Here is a 24,364-nt window from a genome sequence, read left to right as displayed (position 1 = left end):
TTCTCAATACTTTTTTTTCATGACACCATTGTAAAGGGCATTATATAAAAAACCGCACACAAAATTTAACTTTATATATAAAAAACAGCACAAGAAATTCAGATAACATGTGGGTGTGATATGTAGTCCTCCGCTACACTATAAAGGCACTGATACAACTAGTTCTTTAGCCCTTATTTAACACATGTCAAATTTATCGTAATCAGCGGTACAGTTTTTTAATGAGTTAAAATCTACCTGTGAAGAGAAAATAAATTTAGAAGCATTTTATTTTCAGATAACTTACATATGGAATTATTGTGCAATACCCTTGGGGGAAAAAAAACACTAGGGCGTTGTAATGCAGAGATTGATAAACAGAGTTTGATAAACTCAAAGTTAATGCAAAATAATAAATTGTTATTAAATGTTGCCCATAGGTAGGGATTTTCAAAGTAGAATCTGGGGGATTCTCAAACTTTAGGTTTTGAATGTTCAATACCAAATCCAGAATATTGATTCCTAGTGTATTTTTATTAAATTATTTAATATCTATTTTGTTTGAGAGAGGGATTAGTCTAAATCAGTGGTTCCCAACCTTTTTTGTCACATTCCTCCCTTTACCCATTTTTGAACTATTCATTCCTCCCCATAAAACGAAAAACAAATATACCGCAAAAAATTATAGCATTTTGAAATATTTTTATTTCACATTACAACTCAAAGTGAAATTTGCTCTTGTTTGCGCTCTGAAAGTAGTTGTATATGCGGCGCAGTTCGTGACAGTGCACAAGCAAGTCATCCTCAACATCGAGTTTATTTTTTTGGTTTACTCTGCAACACAGCAGAAAATCCTGACTCACATAGGTATATACAAGTGGACCTTATAATTAGGGATGTCGATTTCAGAATCCTTTACAAACTGTTCCAAATGTGAACCGGATCCAAATTATAAGGGACATTCCTAATTGTATATACAAAATATTCTGTAACATTTACAGTGTAATTTTTTTTACAGTTTTTTATGAAATTCCTCCCCGGTTGGGAACCACTGGTCTAAATATAATCTACAGGGCCCACAGTCACAGCAATAAAATGCTAAACTTGATAACTCAATTATATTGTAATAAAAAAATACTCTCCCAAATGTTTAACATTCTTAACAGCTGTCAATTGCAGCATTTGTGTAAACTGTAAAACATGTCCAGGTTGTTGCAAAAACTTATTTTTTTGCCAATATGTGATACACAATAAACACTTTTCAGTTCTTCAGCAATTTGGTCCTTTTTTAAACATTGCTGTGTGTCAGTTCTACTTTTTTTGACTAACATGATCTGTTCTGCAGTGAAATAATGTATATACTCCAAAGAATACAACGTTTCTTTTGCCATAAGCAACGATTACGCTGTGCACAACCTTGCTGAATATTGGCCTAAAGTTGACCTTAAGTAATGCTGTAGCGTATTTTGTCTAAGGCCAGCAGGTTTTAAGTAGAAATGTTACTTTTGCAATTTACAGTTAAGGACTGCCTTTCACAGTTAAGGACTGCCTGGCATACACAATAGTCGCTCGCCCAATAACGCTTGACTGGCACTTAATTATCACACAAAGGTTCGGGAGAAAGTGAAGCAGTATGGCAGAATGCTGGCGACTTGGTGACTATGTCGGCCTAAGAATCAGCCAGAAAACTGAAGAAATTGGTGCAAAAAAATTCAAGTAAAAAAAAAAATTTATAAAAAAAAATTATTTTTAGGTAACAAGAAAATTTTTTGCGCCTGTGGCGCTACGTTTTGTTGTCTAATTTACTTATTAATAGCCTTGTTTATCGCCAAAACATAGCAAGGTTCATAGATTCCTCAGGCGAAACATTTTTCTGACATTAAGTCATTAACAAGTACACAAGGGACAAGTGAAGGTACAACCTGTGGCCTGGGGATGTACGTACATGTTTGCTTTTCTTGCTTTAAAAGTGTTACATAGATAGCTGTTTTCAGGCAAACCTGTGTAAAAACGTGCTGCTCAAAATCAGATTGAAAAGCACGAAAAAATATTCATTGGATAAATTTCCAATTTATATTGCTCGAAATAATGATATTTATAATAAAATTGAATAGAAATGGTCACAGTGCAACATGCCACATAGTATGCATATTACCTTTGGGATAGATTTGTTGAAAACAAAGACACATAAACCTAGCAAACCAGGCTAAAGTTTCGAAAATTTTTTGCATTTGCGTAATTAAACAACCAAAGAAGGCTTCAATAATATTCTACTTTGAACAGCCTTACTTATAGGTTTTTAGTTAGTTCACAAACCATTGTAATGTTTTAGTTACAAACACAGTCAGGTCAGCAGTCAAAAATATGCTGATCAGAATACAAGTTTCGACTACCAGTGCTGTGATACCACTTTTTGACAATTACACTGTGTGTCAACTAATTGGTTGCCAGAAAAAGTGCAGTGTTCTGGAGAGTAACACATTTAAATGTAACATATTTACATTACAAAAATATAGCCAATATTAAGTTGTTTATCAAGTGAATGGTCTAAAACAGGGGTGGGCAAATGTATTCAATGGAAGAGCCATTTGCAGAAAATACAAGTACCAGAGAGCCACTAAAATATTTCAATACAAAAATGGTAAATAATGCAAGGTCAGCCGCAATAATAACAGAATTGTAATAAAACGGTAATAATTAATCAACACAATAATAACACCGGTCATAGCAACATAACACGCACAATATTTATTTAATATCAGTCGTTTGTTATTGTGCAACTCTTCGGACTCTATGTCTAGTGTTACGTCGTAAACGAAATGCTGGCCTAAATAGAGAAAAGAAAAAGAGAGAAACGTTTATAAACGGTACTCTTGATAGACTTTACATTTTTTGGAATTTTACAATTCAACCAGAAGAGTCACAAAAAACATCGCAAGCCGAAGTTTGCCCACCCCTGGTCTAAAATGACACAGTTAACCGAGAGCGCAATTTAGGATTAAAAATTGTGTCAAAGGACTGTTTGCACCTAGGTAACAAACCACTCGCATAAAGCAGAGGGTCTCAACCGAGAATTTTTTTTGTTTTAAGGGGAGATTTAGGAAATTATAATTATTTGTGTTTTTTATGGTCAGTGCTTTGTAACAAATTTGATTGGTTGGCCACCACAGTTATATTTGGATTAACCTTTTTTATTTAGAAGTTTTAGCAGAAATTGCAGTGGCGTATTTCTCATTTTAAGCTGCTCTAACGAAAAATAGTACTTTCTGGCATTTTTTGTCATAGTGGAAATTTTCAGAGAGAGAGCCAGGGCACCATGCAATGCCCCAAACTGTATCTTTTGTCAACTACTATATAACCACATTTTGTACCTATATACAAACGCAAAAATTTTATTCGTTTTTTTAACTTAAGTTGCATATTAAAGTATGAGTTCATTTGAGAACAGCATTTTTTTTTTCAAAATAATTGTTTTGTGACTTTCTGTTATAAAATTAATATTGTGTCATCATCTCTCAAAAGTTTCATGCAACCCCCAAGTCCAGCGGTGACTAACCAAAATCTTGGTATATAGCCGATAATGGAAACTTTTTTGCGCGGGGAGACGATTTTGCAGTTGAAATTGCGCGGCACTAATAACGTTATTTGTAAAATTATGGAGTACTATATTAAAAACTGTGTTGCACGATTGAGCGATTTTTTTACGGCTGACCGTCTTTTACGTTGAATCTACATGAAATGCGTGACTATGACCGCGGACGAGTGGGACACTGCGCGGGGGATAAATCCCTCCTAAAATCCCAGATAAATCCCCGTTGTACTTTCCAACCTGGGGTATAGCTAACATTAGTTGGGTTGGGGTGCGGTGCGAGTTAGCCTTGCCATTTGGGAGGTTCAAGTATTATTGACTTTGTTATATTTATTCTCCCATTTTTTTTTTATTTCTTGCAATTTAAATTTTGACAACTCGTTGCGTGACTGTAAAAAAGTGGTAGAATTCTAGACCAGCGTCCTATGATTAGTTACTTTGCCAAATAACGTTTTGCTAAAGAAAACCACAGATATAAAAAAGTACCTCCACAGTCCACAGTGAACAATTCCAAGCGCTGTTTATATTCATAAATAAAAACACGGCTTGTATACAGACTGTAAGCACATGGGCTTTTATTGCTGGGACACATTATTCGGAGAGGCGGACTCAACGTTCGATAAATCGTGTAAAGGGGCGGGGGGGGGCAAAAAGTTAAGTAACTCCTGGAGCAGAATACCTAATCATCGCCAGTTTAATACAAGTTTTGGCGCTGGTCTAGAATCCTACCACAGTTATGAAATCAAGGCACAAAATTGGAGTTAGGGTGCGAGTTAGCGTTTGGGTGTGGGTGGGTGAAGTATTATAATATTTTTTATTTAATACTAATTCTTGACCCACCTTAACCCAAACGCTAACCCGCGCCCTAACCCAAATAATGTTTGTTATGGTAGGATTCTAGACGAGCGCCCAAAAACTTTAGGTGCCGGGGTAGAATCCTACCACATTTATTTTAACACTAATGAAACAAAGTGTCAAAGTTAAAATTGCAAAGAAGGCATTAATGTAAGAATAAATATAAGAATAATACTTGACCCACCCACACGCTAACTGGCATGCATCCTAACTCAAATATTGTTAGCAATATAAACCCCCGGACGAAAATGTAATAGGATTCTAGACCAGCGCCTTCTCCATGTCGGGTAATACTAATTTACGGAATAATGAATGGTCGGAACGCTCACTAATTTAAGTGTTACCCCGTTAAAACAATTATTAACCCAATGCACAATATTTGAGTTAGGGTGGGGGTTAGCGTTTGGGTGAAGGTGGGTCAAATGTTATTATATTTAATAATAATACTGTGAGCGTTCCGACCATTATGGCCATTCATCATTCCGTAAATTAGTGTTACCCTCCATGTCTTTCAATTTTTGAAAAAAAGTGGTAGTATTCTAAACGTCGGCTCTCTCTTTCTTCTGTGTGCTCTGGCTCCCATGACTCAGAGACAGTATGCTAATTAAGGAAAAAAACATGTGAATTAACAATTAGTGTTATTAGTGACAGACTGTAATGGCTTGTTGAATCCTATCACAGTTTTGAAATTAATGCACAATATTTGGGTTAGGGTGCAAGTTAGCGTTTGGGTGTGGGGGGTCAAGTATTATTATATTTAATATTTAACAATATTGCATAGCCACCCTAACCCAAGGGCTAACCGGCACCCTAACCCGAATAGTGTGCGTTGTGGTAGGATTCTAGACCAGCGCCCAAGTTTTTGTTTTTCAATGTGACTTCAGGGACCTTCCGATGTTTTGTAATGTGTTTTTCTTAAACGTGACGTTAAAGTGTTAAACCGTTAAACGCCCTTTAAGTTTTGCAGAAAATAAATCAGCAATATTCGGAAATTCCCCTAATATGAAAACGTCCTGAATAGGCCCTTAAAAAAAACAATATATTGAACGGCATGTAGTCTGCTTTTACAAGTAACTCTATAAAAAACGAAAACCCATTGAAGAAAACCGCAATCGCTTCAAAGGTAAAAAATCTGTAGGTCTCACCTTTCTTCGCTACAACCACCACGGGAGAGGCCTGCGTAATCTGAGACAGGGCGCCAATTATGCCAAACCGCAGCATTTCATTCACGTGTTTCGTTAAAATGTCGCGCAACTTGGCCAAATCACCGTAAAGGGACGTTTACACTACAAGTGACGCGACGCTGTGCCTCTACAACCTCGGTATTTGTCAAATTAATTTATGTCGTGCACAGTCCTTTTCTCGGCATATTAATACAGCCACTATATTTTACCCAAAGACCCATTTACGAAAAAAAAACTAAAATAAGGTGGATATTTGATCCACTTATCGGGGTGTCATATTTGTTCATTCACCCAGAATAGGTTATATGGTGGAAAAATATTCAAACATATATAGGCTAGGCCTATGCTTTCACCCTTACAATTTACAACCTGCGGCCTTGCTAATTTCGAAATTTAGTACTGCGCATGCGCATGTCGGACTTTGAACTCGGGTAGTTTTACGCAAAAAGATTATAATCTCTTTTTTTTCACGCACTCTTACTCGAGTTCCGAGGCCGATTCAAACAAAACAAACCGACTTTGTCGATTCCCGAGTCGGACTCCGCAGCCCTGCTGCAAATCGTCATCAGTTTCTTACTATTCGTGAGCCTCGCGCAACACGCATTAACGTTGGTCAACTTATATCTCGTTCGCCCATTTGCGCGACCTATTATAAAAGTACGGCACCCCGAATTATTAAACAATTTTTTTTGTAAACACTTTAGGTCAACCAAGTTTATTTGATACTACATTAGTCCAAAATACTTAGGTCAAGTCAAGTATTTTTGCACAAAAGACTTGAGCCAAAACAAGTCATTTAAGACCAGTGTACAACTTAATATGGCACAGGGGCCGAAATATGCAAAAATACATTGGCGGGTGCACACTTAGTTTATGTTATTACAGGAATGATCTAACTAACCGCTCTGATCTATAGTCTACTTCTACTCTATTGCATTAGGTTTTAACTTAGTTTTTGCGCGTTTGTAGCTACTACCTCTCATTTGGACAAATGTATTGAACAGTATTTGCTGTAGGTATTCTTTTGCTCGTGATTCGCACTTTCAACTGTTTACACAGCATTTTAAAAAAATAATATTCTGCGTCCTGTTTTTCTTTGACCTTTTTTATATTTGTTTGTCTTTTTGTAACGACAAAAATAGCAATATGGGCTAAGTATTTTCATTTTTGCATAAACCCGAAAAAATAACTAATTTGTGTTCGATCGTTAGTCAATAAAACATCAAAAACGTGTAGTTGACGACGCCAAAACACTTACTTCAAACAGCAATTTGTTGTTTAAATCAATGCATTTCCAACAGGTCAATATTTGACAAAAGTTTAATGTTTTAGGTCAAAACTTTTCGTTTTTAGGTGAAATTTTTTTTTTTAGCCTTTTGGGTAATTAAATTCTCTTCACAGACAAAAACAGTAAAAATGTAATGAAGTTTGCGCGAACCGCAAAAAATACATTTACATAGTAGAAGCTGTCAAAAAATGTATTTGGGGCATGGCCTGGTACCGCATCCCCCCTTTTTACTACATAGGCTATCTATATAATTCTGTAATAACTAAACTTGTACATCATCTACGCATTTCCTTGAATATCAAGCAAGTATAAAGTATTGCTGTTAAAACTTTAAGATTTACGTTTGTTAGTAATTGTGGTTAGATAAGTGTTACGGGTTGTCACCTTTACAGAAACAAAACACAACATTGCACTTTGATTGCGCCTTAAATTGTCAATTTTTTTTTCTTTGATTGCATTTTTTTTGTAACATGCGGCTTCCACATAGGTCGTATGAAAGTCTTATTCCGGGAAAGTCATAGTCGTGGTCTATCCCAGTGGTATTCAACCTTTTTGGTTTGGTGAACCCTTCAAGTTGTTGTGACGAACTCGTGCACCCTGTCTGCTTTAAAAATCATTATGCATATCAATAAAATCAAGTAATTTAAACCGAGTGGAGCTGCCGAAGTTTTACACACAGTCGGCGCGATCGAGTTCCATTATGACTGCAGGGTGCTTGCGCGTACTATTGCATGTCATAAAACGGCATTCAAACAAAATTAGATCTTTTTTCCAATATCCCCAATGTCAAATATTGATGGTTCATTAATAGTTTGTGATGCACCCTTCTATACCCTCTTCGCACTGGTGCACCCCATGCATATTCAAGTGCACCGCGCACAGCGGTTGAAGAGCACCGTCTATCCACACATCATAATGATTTGTTTTTATGTATCGGCCTAACTACGCAAAATTAAGATAGATTTCGCAAACTATTGCCGTTATTGCAGTTGTAATTAATTTACATCGCCATAAGAATGCCAATAGCCCTTTACCAGGCAGGATTAAACTAGAAAATACTGCGTTTATAGAGGCAGTTTTAACAGAAAGCAATTTTCATTTAAAGAGTAATTTAATCTCACAAGACGAAGAATTTAATTTAATTTTTTACAGTCAAGCAGAATAGGGCGATAACAATTCATACCACTGCAGTCGATTCAATGTATAAACACTCACCCAGACCTTATCCCCCAAAGTGATATTCTTATTGTGTGGAAGCATTACAATTTTTCTCATGTTAACGCAGTTTACCACCGGGTATTTATTTAAATATCACGCGATCAAGAAAGTCGTACCATTCCAAAAACACCACGATTAGATACTGCTTTCACGCAGGCCTTGCTTGTTCTCCAATCACCGCAAAATGCAAAAAAAACACGTCATATGTTATTATATTTTTATTTTAACGTGAAGGTTTGTGTGTCACTGAGTGTGTGTGCTTCAGTGGGTTGCTTGCCTTGGGGAAACAAATCGTCGCAAAACAGTACGAGCAGTGACGTCACACTGCGCACTCGCCTCTAAAGGACGCGCGTACAAATTCTCGCAAAACCTCGCGACGCAAAAGGGTATAACGCTTTTTTTAACATTTATAGCGCAATGATTTGTGTGACCGTGAAAATCAAGTCAAGTACATTGTCTTGGTAAAAATAAAATTCAAAGTTAAGACCTGTATGTTCTTGCAGTTCGTTTAACCACGTAAGAAATAATCTGAATTCGCAAAATATTGAGTTTATTGCAGCGTGTCCCTGAACATTCTTTCATTAGACATTAAGACACTAACAACGTAAACAACCCTAACCGAGAATAAATGGTTGTTATTTAGGTCAAAGCCAAGTGGCGTCTTACAGTCTGTTTAACTACCCAAATTGAGACTAAGTTTGCAAACAACCACATTAATTGCAGCGGTTTAAACACTAACCAAGTTTACTTTCGAAGGGGATTTTTTTCGTTGGACGCAGTATGGTGCAGGGATTACGTATTTGCTTGAATTTCGCGCAATTTCAACAATTGCTGCTACGACTTGAGGTTTAACGTTTGTTAGTGATTTCCGATCGATATATGTCACGGGTTTCCGTTATGTAAAATATGTGAAACCGTGATTTTAGCCAAGGTTGTGTGTTTAAACGTTCCATTTAAACAAAACACACAATTTGGTTAGATTTTTTTATAAACATGCGTTCAGCAAGCTCACACAAGGCTGGTAGCACGCGAATCAGTGATTAAATGGTCACATCGCGTCCGAGCCTTTCCTCTAATGACCCATTTCAGATACAAAACATAAAATTGATTTTTAGGTTATATGTTAATTATTAAGTTTATACTACGTTTTTTTTCCAAATGCAAAAAATTATGGGAATTTACGGTGCAAAATATTAGAATATTCAGGGCCACGCTGATAAGTCCGATAACACACCATCAATTAAAGCCGCCTTCACATAGGCTGTAAGCCGAAGGCGTCACTGATTGTGGAAAAGCATTAAGTTTACCGATTTTAGACACACTTAGTGTCAAACAGAATGAGGACGACCAGCGCATTTGTATTTTACAGTGTAGGCCTAGGGCAATCTTTTTTATAGTCGCGGTTCAAAACAAAACTCAGAAAGGTCTCAATGTTTAAGAAAAAGACAATGTTGAGAACCAACACTTTTAGGAGAATCTGTACATTATTTCATAGAACAACATCCAAGAAAAATAAAGCCGGAAAAATTCATTTGTATTACCAACAAGGTTTTAAAACATCAGCAAATTAAATTAAAAACCGAATGAAGAGATCATCATTGATGTCATGGAAACAATTAGTATCAGGGTCGTTGACACAAGAAAGGTTTATGTGGTCTTTTCGAAAACTAAAGTAAATAATTCCAAAAGCTGAAAATGCGAGTAACATACACCATACTTTTAGGGGTATGCACTATACTATATATATATAATACAGACCAAAATTGAAATAAGATAAGCTTTATCAAGAAACCAAGTTCGATAAAACAACACTTTAATATTCATTATGTACGGTTTTGAAACATGCAGAATGAAAAGCACTTAATTGTCGGCATACTTTTTTGTCCATTCTTTAGCTGTGCGGTTGTACTGACACAAATCTTGTTTAAAAATTCTAGCTACGTCTGGTACCAAGGGATCATCTGGGTTTGGATCACAAAGTAATGAACAAATGGAAAGGAGAACTAAGTAAAAAAAATAAAACAGGTAAAATTTCCTTCTAGGAACGTTGTAATGCTTAAATACATGTCAAATAAATTAAACTTTTTTAATTCAGGTCAAAAATGATTTTATTCCTATTAAATGTTAATTGTAATTCTTTTTAAATTAAAAAACAAATTCCAACCTTTGGAAATTGTAAGTGCTGGCGACCATTGAGAACGCAGTATGTCCAAACAAATACTTCCATTACTGTTTATGTTTGGATGATAGATTTTAGTTGTAAAAGCAATCTACAGTTAAAATAAGCATTTGAAATATCACCATTAACACATAAATAAAGTTAACCTAATACTATATAAAAACATCAAGCATTTAAAGGTATAAATATAGAGATAAACAGTGATAATTAAGGCAATGATTTTTTGACCAAAAACAATTAAAAATTTGGACCTAATAATATTTTTTTAACAAAATTTTGACCTACGGGGAATACATTAATTTAAAAACTCATATTGTATGAAGTACTGCATTATTGTCTTGACCTCGTCCGTCATTTGTTTTTGGTGTTTTACAGATGACCGGTGGAACACAAATCAGTTATTTTTTCAGGTTTAAAATACAAATCTCTTGAAAATGCTTAGCCAATAGTTTTGCATATTAAAAAGAAAAACAAACATAAAAAAGCCAAAGAAAAACAAGACTCCGGTTATATTTAAAAATTGTTGAGTAAACAGTTAAGTTGAAATAAAAGGTAAAAATAATCAAGCAATCATACTATCAAAATGGCAAACAGGATAATTGCAGATCACCAACAAAAAAAAAACACAGCAAATACCGTTCAATAGAATTGTTGAAAGGTGAGATTCACAACTAAACCAAAGTTTGCTGAACCTAATGCGTTAATATATTATTATCGCCCTACTGATAATGCAATGGGGGTAAGCTATATTTTTATTATACCCTTAACAGCACACAAAATTACATAGTATTTCATATCTTATTAACTAAAATTTATATTACACATGCCTAAACAAAAATATTCTGTGAATTGATTGGAATTTCAGCAAATGACAAGGAACATTGTGGGGTTATAAGGTCAACTAGGGTTCAATGAATAGTAATGACGAACTGGCAATAATAAGTTTTATTATTTTAACCAAACGTTTTGACCTCTAAGATATCATGTTCATATGCTCATAGTAAGACTCAATAATGTTTTTGTAGAATAAAACAGTTAACAATACCTCAAAAATTAGTGGATAACAGTCAAATATTATAAGTTGGATAAAAATATTAAAAATTGGATTTGTGGATTTTTTATTTAGCTCATAATGTGGTGTTTCAACTTTTTGTGTAAAAACTGGTATCTAGGTTGAAGTCAAATAAAAGATACAAGATTGACACCATAGGCACAAAATATTAAAATCCCAGGGCATATTTTCTAAGCAGTAAAAAACGATTACCTATCACCTAAAAAATAATTTCAAGGGGACAAAAATGTACATAATTTTGGTATACAAGTATTAACTAGACGGGGTTGCGGGAGTTGTATATATTGTCAAGGGGTATTTTTAGGGCTAAATTTCCATGAGAGATTTGTCAGTATTAATAGGGTTATTTTACCAGATTAATTTTTTCAATATTATATATTTTACTTTGGTCTGTTGGTTTAGGGTTTATATCATGTTTTACTTTTCCGTGTCCTGGTTTTGCAAGGAAAACACAGCGTACTGTCAAGTTTGAAGAATAGTAGAACTAAAGCTCAATCTAATTTTATCAAATTGGCTGAATTTTAAAAGAGTTAAATATTAGGTTTTGTCAACAGGCTGGTACTCCTATTATATTTTACTTTGTTTTTATATAGGTATGCATCACAGCTTATTTTTTTATTATAATATACATATGTAAACATTTTTTTAACTGATTGCTTTCACGATTCAAGGGTATTTTATGATTAATACCACCCCTTAAAAAAATAAATATAAAATATTTTTTGGAAAATACACAGGGTTGGAACTGAATTGAAATTTGCACTAGCCAATGACTATCAACCATAACTTGCCCCAACAAAATAATACTCTCCCAAAATGCCTGCAGGCCATCTGCGAATTTCTGTCCCACCAAATTGCTTTTTACTATCAATTTAACCTGCCTGCACATTTATGGACAAATAAAATGTTTTAAGTGCTCAACAATAACTATTGTTTTTATCTAAACTTCTGATTTATTATCTACATTCTCAGCTACTAGTAAAAAAATTAACCAAATCTGTGACAGTTTGCATTCAGTTCAAGACCTTCAAGGCTGCACACCTACAATGAAAAAGACAAGCTGATACGCTTCTGAAATGAGAAAATTTTGTAAAACTTAAGTTTTTGTAGTATCTTTCCTTTAAGCGAAGTTCTAGGAATTGCAGAAATGAAGAAAACGTAAATCGGAGCACAGTGTACAAGGAGACAAATGGAGTAGAGCTTCAGAGCAAGCTTGCCGAAAAATTGTACATACAAAATGTGCATCTTTTCCAGAGCGATGTAATTATTGTTGGTATCGAATGGGTGTAAATCTCATTCTCAAGTGAAATCATAGCAGAAAATCTGAGCCTGCATTATGTCGAGGTAAAAATGACTTATAGAAAAGATAAACAGGAATTGCTGTCAGGAATGAAAATAACAACTATAACCAAAGCAGATACACAAAAATCCCATTCCAAGCTATATTCAACATGGATGTATTTTAATTTTATGGACCGCAGTTTACTTATAAATAGGGCGAATATTTTTTGACTTAAGTCAAAATTTACACGTTAGATCTAAATTTGTCAAAAATTTGTAAAATAAAAATCAAATAAAAATGCACATAAATCGTTTACAAAATTAAAAAAATATATAGTCAGCTTTTTGTAATTTATCGTTCAATTTTATCAAAAAAATTTAGTTTTGATTTGTGTTCAAAGTCATTTTAACCGTATTATATCTTTATTAGAGCAATATACGGTATAAAAAACGCATGATTAATGTCGCCTAGCTCATTTAAATCAATGTATTTCTAACAGGTAAAAATTTTTGTCAAAATAAATTATAGTTAGGTTAAAATTTGTCAAAAGTTTAATTTTTCAGGTCAAAATTTGCCTATTTTTTAGGTCAAAAAATATTCGCCCTACTTATAAATACTATAACTTCCATTAAACTTGTGATAAGTGTAGTCTAAAATCATGTTGTTTGGTATGGTATGCAAAAGCCCAGTGTTGTGCATTTAAGTCTCTATTTTCAAATGACTCGACTTGACTTTAAAATTCATTTAGATAGATGTCTTAACTTAGACTTGAGTCATTTAGAGACAAATGACTTGAAAGATGTTAAGGTGCTTTAATTGAATCTTTTTTAGTAAAATTAGGCTATTTTAACCATTTAATAAATGTAATTAATGTTAACTTGCAACTTGTTTCATTTTTTGTGTTTGTTTTGTAAAATATTAGTCAGAATGGAAATCTTTCACCATTTTTAGCAGTCAATTATTATTTTTTGTGCTAATGCTCTTTGTATATATCGTGATGCGTTTAACTGCGTTCTTATTTTAATTAGACCCATTTTCAATTGTAAAAAAACAATTTTGCCGAGTTCAGACATTTCTGGGTTTGACTTTTACACGCGTCTAGTAAAAGGTTGTCGAACCTGTTGTAGGTCAAGCTTATAGGTATCGGCTGATAACAATTCTGTCTTTGGGGTAAAACCTGGTCTGTTAAAATGTGCATCAACCTATTGAACATGCAATAGTTAGAACTGTCAACCTGTTTTTTTCTAACTTTATAATGCTGTAACACACTGCTTTATGTGACGTAACAATTGTTAAATCTTAAAACACGCTTTGACGTTCCGGCGCTTATTACTTAAAAAAAACTCTTAGAAGATTAGAAAACGATAATCCAAATCATAAGCTTCTAAATGCAACCAACATAAAACAAATTTTCATTCAGTTATTTTGAAAAATAATGCATCTATGAGGCTTTACGTTATACAAAAACTGTGCAATTAAATAAAATATACGGGTATGCTACAAAAAATTTGACTTAGCCACTTTCTTTGTAACAGGAAGAGTACATCACCACTAGATGTTGTCATTCATCGTTTTAGAGAGCGCATTCGCGTTTATTACGATTAAATTATGAAAGACACAACGCATTGTTTCAATGATAATATAGGGAAGCGCCCAGCGGTTCCCAGTTAACGTTTTGCTTGTGATACTGATAAGTAATCATTTTGTACAGATTTAAAAAACACACTGTAATTTTGAAAGTTAGGTGCCCCCTGTTGAAACGCTACTTTTAAATCATATTCATCAGTCATTAGGTAAATTTTCTCCAACACCATAGTTTTGTTTTATTGTTCATGAGACATGAGACAGTTTTGATTGTTCATCGACGTGCAACGTGTTTGGTAAACTTAATAGTTTGAGAGTGTATTGCAAGCGATTAAACAAAATAATTGGACTTCAGTTGTTGAAGTTATAATTTGTCATGGATCAATAGTTTAAAAACTTCAGGTATGAAAAATATTCATAGACATCAAAATACTTTAAAAAAAATTACAATCAAAAATGTATCATTTGACATGTTTTAACATAATTAAAAAACAACAATATTATTGTTTGTTGAGTTAGGGGCAGTCAATGTTGCTGGATCTGTGCTAAAATCTGGTCTTGGTGGAACAACAGAATTTTTGACTCCAGCAGATTTTCTTGAAATATATATACTTTTGATTTGTATTGTGGGTGGCAAATAGTGAGCTTCTAATTTAAAGTGGTTTGGTTCATGGAACTTTTGAAACTTTGCTTTTGATAGTCGAATTGTGGATGTACCTAAATCTATCACACATATTTAGCCGGTTTGGTTTCCAACTAAAGTTAACCATTGCACACTAAGCGGAGCTTTGCAGGAGTGTTGACGAAACACTTTGGGAGTCTAAAGGTTTGCTTTTGCTGAACAGAAAATTGACTGTTTCTGTCTCTTCTAGTTTTTTTGCATTTATGATGTTATTACTATCAGTATTTTATGACCACATTATTCCATATAAAATAGGAATTCCCCCAGTTAAAAATTCAAAACCCCTTCCATATACATTTCTGGATCAGCCTTTTTTAAATTATCGTGAATTTTATATTACAACTCATTTTTAGTCTTGGAGTTACCATACAGGTTTGGAAAAAAATTTTACTTTGAACAACTATTACGTTTGTTTGTACTTAAACAACATATAGGTATTTGAAGTATTGCATTAGTGTGTCTTAGTGTCATTAACCACACATTTTAGATGTTTTATTGACTAATAGTTGACACAAATCATTTTTTTCAGGTTTATGCAAAACTTATACAAATGCTTATATAGTTTTGTCATTTAAAAAAGACAAGCATCTATAAAAATACCAATTCAACACCCTGGTTATTTTAGAAAAATGTGGTGTAAACAGTTAAAATACAACAACGTAAAAACTATTGCACAAAATTAACAAAGATCTAGTTTTTGAAATAGGAAATAGAATAATTGCAAATCACAAGCGCAAAAAGACAGCAAATTCTGGTCTAACAAGTAAATTTTTGACAAAATTTATTGCATCTTCACAATTAATAGGGTGTTTAAAAAATGTTACAATAAATTTCAGTATAATTTGAAGTTAAACAAAATAAATCATTAATGTTTGCTTAACATTAAAATAAAGTGCAACACCTCACCTTTGGTGGTTTAAAAGGGTAATCTGTTGGAAAATGTATTGATAGGAAAAAAACTCCGCCAGTGTAAGGTGAATCTCCCTATAAAAGAAAAAAAAAATACTATATAATATAAATTTATTGCATTTATCTGTAATGCTAATTTAGTAGTTCTTAAACTTGGAGATAAGAGGCACCTTTTTACAGATGATTGGCATTTTTCCATATCGCCATGAAACAGGTAACCCTAACCAAATCCCAGCATAAAAACTGGATTTCGTTTTGAGGAAATTGTGTTCACACCAAGCAATAAATAGAGGTATAAAAATTAAAACAATTATAGAAACAAAAAAAAAAGTATAAAATTTATGACAAATGCTTACTGGTCCCATTATTGTAGCTTGCCAGTGAAACGCTAAAAAACAATAGAAGATGCATTACTATACAATAAAACAATGTATTACATTAGTATCTATCTGAAGTTGCTCGTTTATTTCTGCGTACATTTTACACACAAAATACACTTACAAATAATTCATGGAATATATACTTACGATCATCTGAAACAGGTCCAGCACTACACAGTGCAGGCGGGTCTCTACTAATATCTTGCATTTCCTGGTGAAATAGAAGAGAATGACTTATTCAGTAACACATACAACTTAAACAAAAATTATTATTGTATGTTACAAGTACAGCTTAATGGTACAATCAGACAAATTACACATTCAATTACTGTATAGCACATTACCACAGCACTAATATATATGTATATATCAGGGTTGGGATTCAGCACTCGCCCGATCGCCAATGCAAGTGCAAATTGCTCCGGGCAAGTGCTGATTGACACCCACTCGCCCGACTGGCGAGTGGCTTCGGTGAAAAATGTAATTTGTTGGTGTAGGTCTGTAGGACAACGTTAAGTTGAGCACCACTATACTAAGCGAAATATCACTTAGCGACGGTTATTTCTTTATACACTAAGACGCAAATACATTCAACACTATACAAATAATAAGGTTAATCGCGAAGTAACGTTCGAAGCTCGTAATAAAGATTCATTGTCATTGTTGCAGTGACAAATAGTTGGGAGGTTTATTGTTTAATTTAATCGTTGTTAATGTTTAAAGGTTTAACCCAGTGGTTGACGCCTTTGAAAAAATTTATTGAAACAAATTCAACTGTTTTGTATTGGAAAATTTAAAGCAATTGCTGCTGTTTTGGTAACGGTAAGTTCGAATGCAAATGCCTTCTAATAATATTAGTAAGCCGTGTTTTTAAGATGTTTTGAGGTACCGAAACGGTGCACTAAACACTACGATATTTTAAAATACTGCCTACTTTTGTAACTAGAGCCGAGAATAACCGTATTTTACGGACCATAAGGCGCACTGTCAATAAATTGCAGTGATTTGATTTTTGTTCATACATAAAGCGCATGATCAATGTATCCAAATTGCCCATGTGTCCGCAACACGCTGAGGCCTCCACAAAAAAGCCGAGACTTCAGCCGCGTGGTAAACCGCTTCGCTCTTTCTCCTACTCCTCCCACTTTTTCTCCAAGCTCCTCTTTTCTGTCTATTGGTACTGGTTTTAAGTGTAGGCAATAAAGCACTTCTGTACTTGATCCATACATTAGGCGCACCGGCGAAGGTGCACGATCAATTTATGAGGAAAAAAAGGGATTTAAACTGCGCCTTATGGTCCGTAAAATATGGTAGCAATTAGTCTACGTAAGAATGTTGTTGCAATCTCTTAAAGTTCATGTCGGATGTCGGCCAACCAAGCCAAAGCTTAAAAAATAACTGTATGTGAATATTTCATATATATCGCAATTATGTTAAGATACGAGTCGAAACCATTGCAGATGCCTAAACATTTCGCTAACAACATTGTTTTAAGCGGAAATTGCTTTATGGGTTATTAATTTGTTCATCCATGCATGGAAATAAACGATCATACTTTTATACGAAAAACTAATATTTACGTATAGAAACCAAAAGACAGGTTAACGATAACCTAAGAAATGACCGTGCTAGGATGGAAATTTGTAGACAGCGTGGCAACAAATTTGGCGAGTGTTATTCCGTCCGTCCGGGCGAGTGAGCGTCCGCCTGGCGAGTGTAAATTTTTGCTTAGGAACAACCCTGTATATATTACTACTAAATGTTTGACTGTGCTTTATATCGACCCTTAAATATTATTACCTACAGTAAATCCAATCAAATGTTTGCATTTAAATTTGACAACTTTTTTACTAGGAATTTCCCAATTACTCCATATATTCAGGCAATTTGCCAAAAACTGAAAAAAAAATCGTAATTTGGTAAACACATTATTTTTAAAACAAACTTTACTGCCTGACAATAAGCGCGCCTATACGATACAACAATGGTTTTCAACAATTTACAAGAGAATATTTTTCTTAATATTTTCGCGTATGGACATTGCATCATTCATATTTCCAAATAATAAAAGACAAGCTTAGTGCCATTTTTAGTGGGCCGCAGACTAATTTTTAATATTTTAGCTTTACCTTATAGTTGTGAACTGCATGATAGCGGCACATTCATTGTATTTCAAAAATGCTGTGGCTGAAAGTTTTTATTTGGGCTCATTTGCGCATAATAGGGCCACCAGGCCATGGAGCCCAAAACTGTACTTTTAGCAAAGTTTAACAGCAAAAACACAACTTTAGCTTGTTGCGGGAACTTATTTAGTTTTAATTAAACTTACCACGACATGTTTTGCCGTGTGAGCTGTAAGTGCTACAAAGCCCAATTTATTTTTTACTATAAATGTCGTTATATTGAGCAATATATATTCAAATGTCTGTTATGTTTCTCATACGTTATGTATCCTGTAAATCAACAATTAGACTGGGTTTTAGTTGCATATTACTGAATTCATTCAAGAACAAAAGTTTTTTTAAGATAGATTGTTTTATGACAAACTTTGTGATGTCTTACTAAACATGTTCATGCTTCTCAAAACAAATCCTGGAACCGGCCCTGGAATCGTACAATTTTTAAACATAGTGGGCCTGTACCAGGTTAAGGCGGGATTTAATGCAACTGTGACTCAGGAACAACGATAAATAATAGTTGCTGATTTATTTTTATAATCCGAATGTGACATCCACAAGTCATAAAACTCAAGTTTTTTTTAGCTCAGTTCAGTGATGTTCAAGTGCAATTGAAACCTTTGCTCTTTTAAAATAAACAAACGCAGAATATAAATTTAAACTAAGTTTTACAAGTTGTTTTGAAGACTACTAATTTTAGGTTGCGCCAAAAGTATTTGCAAGCACCTGTATAGATAATAGATAACCATATCGTATTTAACTATTGTCATGCCAAGTAGTGGCCACTGAGGTTTTGTAATAATTTGTAAAGTTCTAGTTGTACTTAATTTTTATGTAATGATAAAAGCGAGCCACGATTTTTTAGTGAACTGAATCTGATAAAATGTTATGAACCACTACTACAAAGTTTATAGACAACATTATATTTGACAATATTTTTTTAGCTAAGTAAACAATAAATAGCACATACCTTTGTAATTCGCTTTAAAGCCATTCCAGTTGTATTTTGTTAGGGCGCAAAAGCAAACAAATCTGTGTAGTATTAAAACAATTTTTTTAGCGTTTTTTAAGTCCCTACAAAACAAACAGTTCAGTTAGCTGGTTCTGTTTGTTACAGTATTTCAAAACAAACATTTTTACCACTGCAAACTGTTCTGACTAGGGATGTTTTAGTACCTAGCAATATCAGATAAGCAAATTTCAAATATTAGATAACAAATCTGACAGGTCTGTTGATGTTTGTTTTTTTTTAAAATAAGGTAACAAAAGTAGAAAATCGGATGTTTTGAATCCGTGGATGTGAATCCATGTTCACCGTTTATATTGGATATAATTGAAATATATATATTATTCATTTTACCATGTAAGGTTGCGACTATTAGTACATACTTGAGTGGCAAGTTTGGGATTGGGCATATAGCTTCAAAAAAACATTTATAGTGGTGGTGTTAAACATAGCTATGAAGTGCACATAAGCATTATTTTGGCTACCAATTACTTGTTGATAACCTCCGCCTAATCATAAAACATTATTATGCGAGCGGCTAATGTATAATGCCAGGTGCAAAGAAGCGCAATTTGAAGGCGTTAATCTATAAAACTAACATTTCATTGCCAAACGTGGAAAGTACACTATGGGGTTACTCAAAGTCAGTTTTTTTACCCCAGTGTAATTGTTAAGTAAAGGAGAAGCATTACTGAAAGTAGAAGCATCACTGACTTGCTTAAGTGTTTATTTTGCCAGATTGCACTCACTATACAGGGAAAAATAAAGTTTTGGCAACAACCTGACCCCTTTTGATGATGTTTTTGTGCACTAGTGCATCACAATTTTAATAATTGCTCCAAATAGCAGCTGTTCAGAATGTTAATCATTTGTAAGTTATTTTTTCATATAAAATATATATAATTAACAAATAGTGTTATGAATAATTTGCTGTTTTGTAACTTTTTGGATTAATCAACCAAAAAAAAAACATGTAAGTAAATAATTAATTTAAAGTAAAATAATTAATAAAAAATATACTAGGAAAGTAAATAATTATTTAAAAACATACTACTTTATATTCTGGATTCGTTATTATAGATTAGAAACCTATTATTCTAAAATACCTTGAGATTCTACTTCGAACATCTCTAACCACAACTCAACCTTTTTCTTAAATTTAGGTGTGCAGTTTACTAGTTTAAGTGTGCACACAAATTGCTTGCACAACATCTTAGTTGTACATCGCTACTGAAAGCCGACTGGGTTTTCTGGACTGCTATACCTATTAACAGAGTTGCCAGACGGTTTTAAGCAGTTCTCTTTAGTAAAAAAACGGTACCATAATTTGCTAATTTTGTAGTAAAACATACTACAATATATTGCTAAATTTGAACCCTACATTTTTATTGATTGAAGGTAATGGTATTTGACAAAAAAATGTAAATGTGAAAAATCGAAAATCCTACCACATTTTTATCCGGGGGTTTATATTGATAACAATATTTGGGTTAGGATGAAAGTTAGTCCTTGGGTAGAAAGCTTGTTTTATAACTTCATGTTAAATTAGTATGGTTTGTCTCAAATCAGTCCAAAGTAAGAAATAAACTTGCAATTCGATCATTCGCATTTCCACTTAGTATGGATGAATAAGCGTTTAAACATCTTAAAACTTAGTGGAGAGATGTAACAATTAGTAAAAATAATAAAATTATTTGTTTTTTGACTAGCAACATCAGCGGTGAAATAGCCAAGCCTGACCACTCTGACTCCTATGGTTTAGTGTGGGGCTGGAGTTTATGTGGCGCTCTTTCACTATTGTACGTGAAAAGTTATGCAAAAAAAAAATAATAATAATACCGCATACCACAACGCATATTGTTTGGGTTAGCGTTTGGGTGAGGGTGGGTCAAGTAATATTATGTTTATTATTAATAATAACTTGACCCACCCTCAACCAAACGCTAACCCGCACCCTAACCCAAACAATATGCCTTGTGGTAAGCGGCATTTGAAGAAAAAAAAAATTTTATTAATTTTTACGTACAATAGTGAAAGAGCGCCGTTTATGTTATTTGGTATAATGAAGTTCCACTTGCTTGACGTTTCCTTTCGGACTCCAGTAGTTCAGGTTAAGTGTTTAATTAGCGATCCAACCATAATTAATTAACAAGGATAGCTTGATTTGTATTTGTTGATAACAAAACAGCCATTTTTAAGCTGTAGAAGCGGAGAAAGTTAGCTGATGAAAGATTCGACGCACCTTTAGTTATGTAGATAAAAATTCAAAAAGGTACGGTCTCCAAATTGTGCTCACGTTAAGATTGCGAATGTCAGCATAATAATTTTTACATTTTCTGAACCAACAAAACGCCCCAGATAGTTCTTTTTTTTTATTACGCTGAAACAACAAAATAGAAAGACGGACGACAATAAAAAATAGCACCTATCGAGAAGCGACAGTTTGGGCTGAAGGCCAGCCCACTTAAGTTAACTTTATGAATTGCGAGATTTTCTGAATTTAAAGCACAGATATACTCAGAGTGTTTTACAGACTTGATCATAAAAACAAGCATGGAAAGCGTCGGTAATGTCTTTGCATAGTTAAAACGGTATATAACGAAGCGCGCACATAACAGTAAGCAATTCAACAAATCATTGTCAACACTAGTTCCAAACAGGAGAGTTACAGGGTCGTTTTGCAATGCAATTAAAAGTTTTTAAGAAATCCAAGATGTTATTTCTTCCCAATAGCTTTCAATATGAAGACAATAATAAAATACGTGTGAAATAGTTTCAGGGGCATTTCGACAGAAAACACATTGATCGGAGTCAGTTTTCCCAAAGGAGTGTAATGCTTCGTTTGTTACTATCGCACGTAGGTTAAGTTTGATTTGAAAAGAGCGTAGCTTGGTTTCAACTGTTGAATTATAAACATTACAATACAGTTTTTGCCAGGGAGTTGTATTTGGAGAAAGGCGTAAGTCCCGCTCCCAATTTTTTTGTTGCTTTTCCGGGGGAACCGATGCATATAGCTTAATTTTATTGTAAAGCGCCTTTGGAGTGTCACATATTTGAAACAGCTCCGCACATTTGCTAACTAAACACACTTTAGGTTTCGAATGTCGTCAGTATGGTCCCATTCGGGTGGTAAGGCAGCAATCATTTTAATGAAGGATTTGAAGTCTTCGTTATTCGGTTTAAAGTCGTATTTATTGCCAATTGGTCATACTTAAGGTATTCCCCCTCCGAATCGAGTAAGTCTGAGTGTTCGTGTATTCCCGCATCGATGACAGGCTTCAAGTAAAATGTTTGGCTTTTAAATTTGACGCTCTTTGACACCCACAGTGACCTGCTGTGCGTTTTAGTTGAATGGACAATTTGGATTATGGCTCTGAGGTCAAATATTATTTTTCGTATTGTTCGCAGGGGGACAATTTTTTCGCTTTGTTTTGAGTTTATTCCCAGGTTGCCTCGAACCCAGCACTCTAGCTGCATTATAGATAACTCATTTTTTTCTAAAAGTTTCCAAGGGGCTGTGTAGTTAACATCCAAAGATAAATTGAAATAATTTGGTTTTTAACCCCAGATTAATTGAAATAATTTGGTTTTTAATTGACGAACAAAAGTATTCGGCAAGATAATTGGTAGCACATTACATTTGTAAATTAACGTTGGTATTACAATGCTTTTTAAAATACATATACGACCCAAGAGAGTTAGACCGCGGGACGACCATATATTTAAAATTGTATTAACCTTTCCAATAAAATTTCCGAAGGTCAGCGAAAACAACTGTTTACTATCTCTGATTGAAATTTCTACACCGAGATAGCGGAATGACGTACGTTAGGCCATGTCAGACCTTTGTCTGCATAGGATTTATGTTCACTTAACCGTTTAGGACCTACAAAGAATGCAAGGGATTTTTCCATATTAACTGCGCAACCTGACATTTCAGTAAACAGATTAATAACACGAAATACCCGATCAAAATCAATTTGGTCGCTTCTGAGAAATATTAACGTGTCATCAGCGAGGAGCGACACTTTAAATTCGGTGTTGTTAAGTTTTATTTCTTGAAAGGCATCATCGCGCAGTGCCTTTGCCAGACATTCTATACATAGTAAAAACAGTGTTGGTGATAGGGGATCACCCTGTCTGACCCCTCGTTCTATTATAATTTATTCTGATAAAAAATTGTTATTTGTTATTCTGCAAGTTGGACGAGAGTAGCAACATTTTATCCAGTTTATTAATTTATTCCCAAACCCAAACGCGTTTAGAGCAGAATAAATAAAATCCCAACTTATTGTATCGAACGCTTTGTAAATGTTCAAGCTAAGTAGCCTACCGCTCCAGGGATTTCATAAAAACTGCAGGAGTCCATGATGTCAAAAAGGATACGGAGATTATCGCCTATGTACCTCCCCTTCATAAAACCATTTTGGTCTTGATTAATCAAGAGTTTAATATGTGTTTTAATTCTGCTGTTTATAACTTTGGACATTATTTTATCATCAGCGTTTAATAACGAAATAGGACGGTAATTGGTTGTAAGTAAGGGGTCTTTCTGTTGTTTCGGTATTAAGGTTACGACCCCTTTGTGCCTGACTCTGGCTAAATTGACCGATATTCTCAGTGTAGACCCAAGCTTCGCAAAACAGAGATTTTATGTCTGGCCAAAACGATTGGTAAAATTCAACTTGCAGTCCGTCGAGACCCGGTGACTTATTTTTTGGCATTGTGTTAATTGCAGACTTAATTTCGGCCGTTGAGATCGGCTCTTCGGTCTTTTCTAGCTGGGAAGCGTTTAATTTCGGGAGGTTCAGGTTTGACAGGTTAAGGTCGATTTGTGATTGGACGCATTTCGTATTGCGTCTTTTGTATAGGTCTCCAAAAAAGCTGACGTTTTTCTAAATTAAGAAAATATTTTGTGTTTTTTCACCCTTTTCGGCCCAACGCGCTCTGCTTCTAATTATCGCCCCCTTTGCTTGTTTT

The 24,364-nt window shown here is 34.2% G+C and overlaps 1 protein-coding gene and 1 pseudogene across 1 annotated transcript; both read right to left on the bottom strand.

Annotated features, from left to right (window-relative positions):
- Nucleotides 1-8,316: 8,316 nt before the first annotated feature.
- Nucleotides 8,317-19,454, bottom strand: LOC146138046 (ubiquitin-conjugating enzyme E2 D3). Its single transcript, XM_083394213.1, has 6 exons — nt 19,349-19,454; nt 16,349-16,412; nt 16,178-16,209; nt 15,819-15,896; nt 10,278-10,383; nt 8,317-10,116 (listed from the first exon to the last, which is right to left on the bottom strand). The coding sequence occupies exons 1-6, from the start codon at nt 19,370-19,372 to the stop codon at nt 9,974-9,976; spliced, it is 447 nt and encodes a 148-aa protein (XP_083250339.1). The 5' UTR covers nt 19,373-19,454; the 3' UTR covers nt 8,317-9,973.
- Nucleotides 19,455-22,083: 2,629 nt separating this feature from the next.
- LOC146138045 (uncharacterized) lies at nt 22,084-23,801 on the bottom strand (annotated as a pseudogene).
- Nucleotides 23,802-24,364: the final 563 nt, after the last annotated feature.

This window comes from Ascidiella aspersa, chromosome 7, assembly GCF_963924565.1.
Source record: "Ascidiella aspersa chromosome 7, kaAscAspe10.2, whole genome shotgun sequence".
In the NCBI taxonomy this organism is placed as follows: domain Eukaryota; kingdom Metazoa; phylum Chordata; class Ascidiacea; order Phlebobranchia; family Ascidiidae; genus Ascidiella; species Ascidiella aspersa.
This window is presented reverse-complemented; position numbering and strand designations above follow the sequence as displayed.

Bases quoted from the DNA above. Each gene is read 5' to 3' on its own strand.
- LOC146138046 (XM_083394213.1), bottom strand. From the start codon at position 19,372: ATGGCTTTAAAGCGAATTACAAAG. The intron at 16,210-16,348 runs GTAAGTATATAT...ATTGTTTTTTAG, and splicing joins TGGACCTGTTTCAGATGATC to CGTTTCACTGGCAAGCTACA. The intron at 15,897-16,177 runs GTAAGCATTTGT...TTTCTTTTATAG, and splicing joins AAGCTACAATAATGGGACCA to GGAGATTCACCTTACACTGG.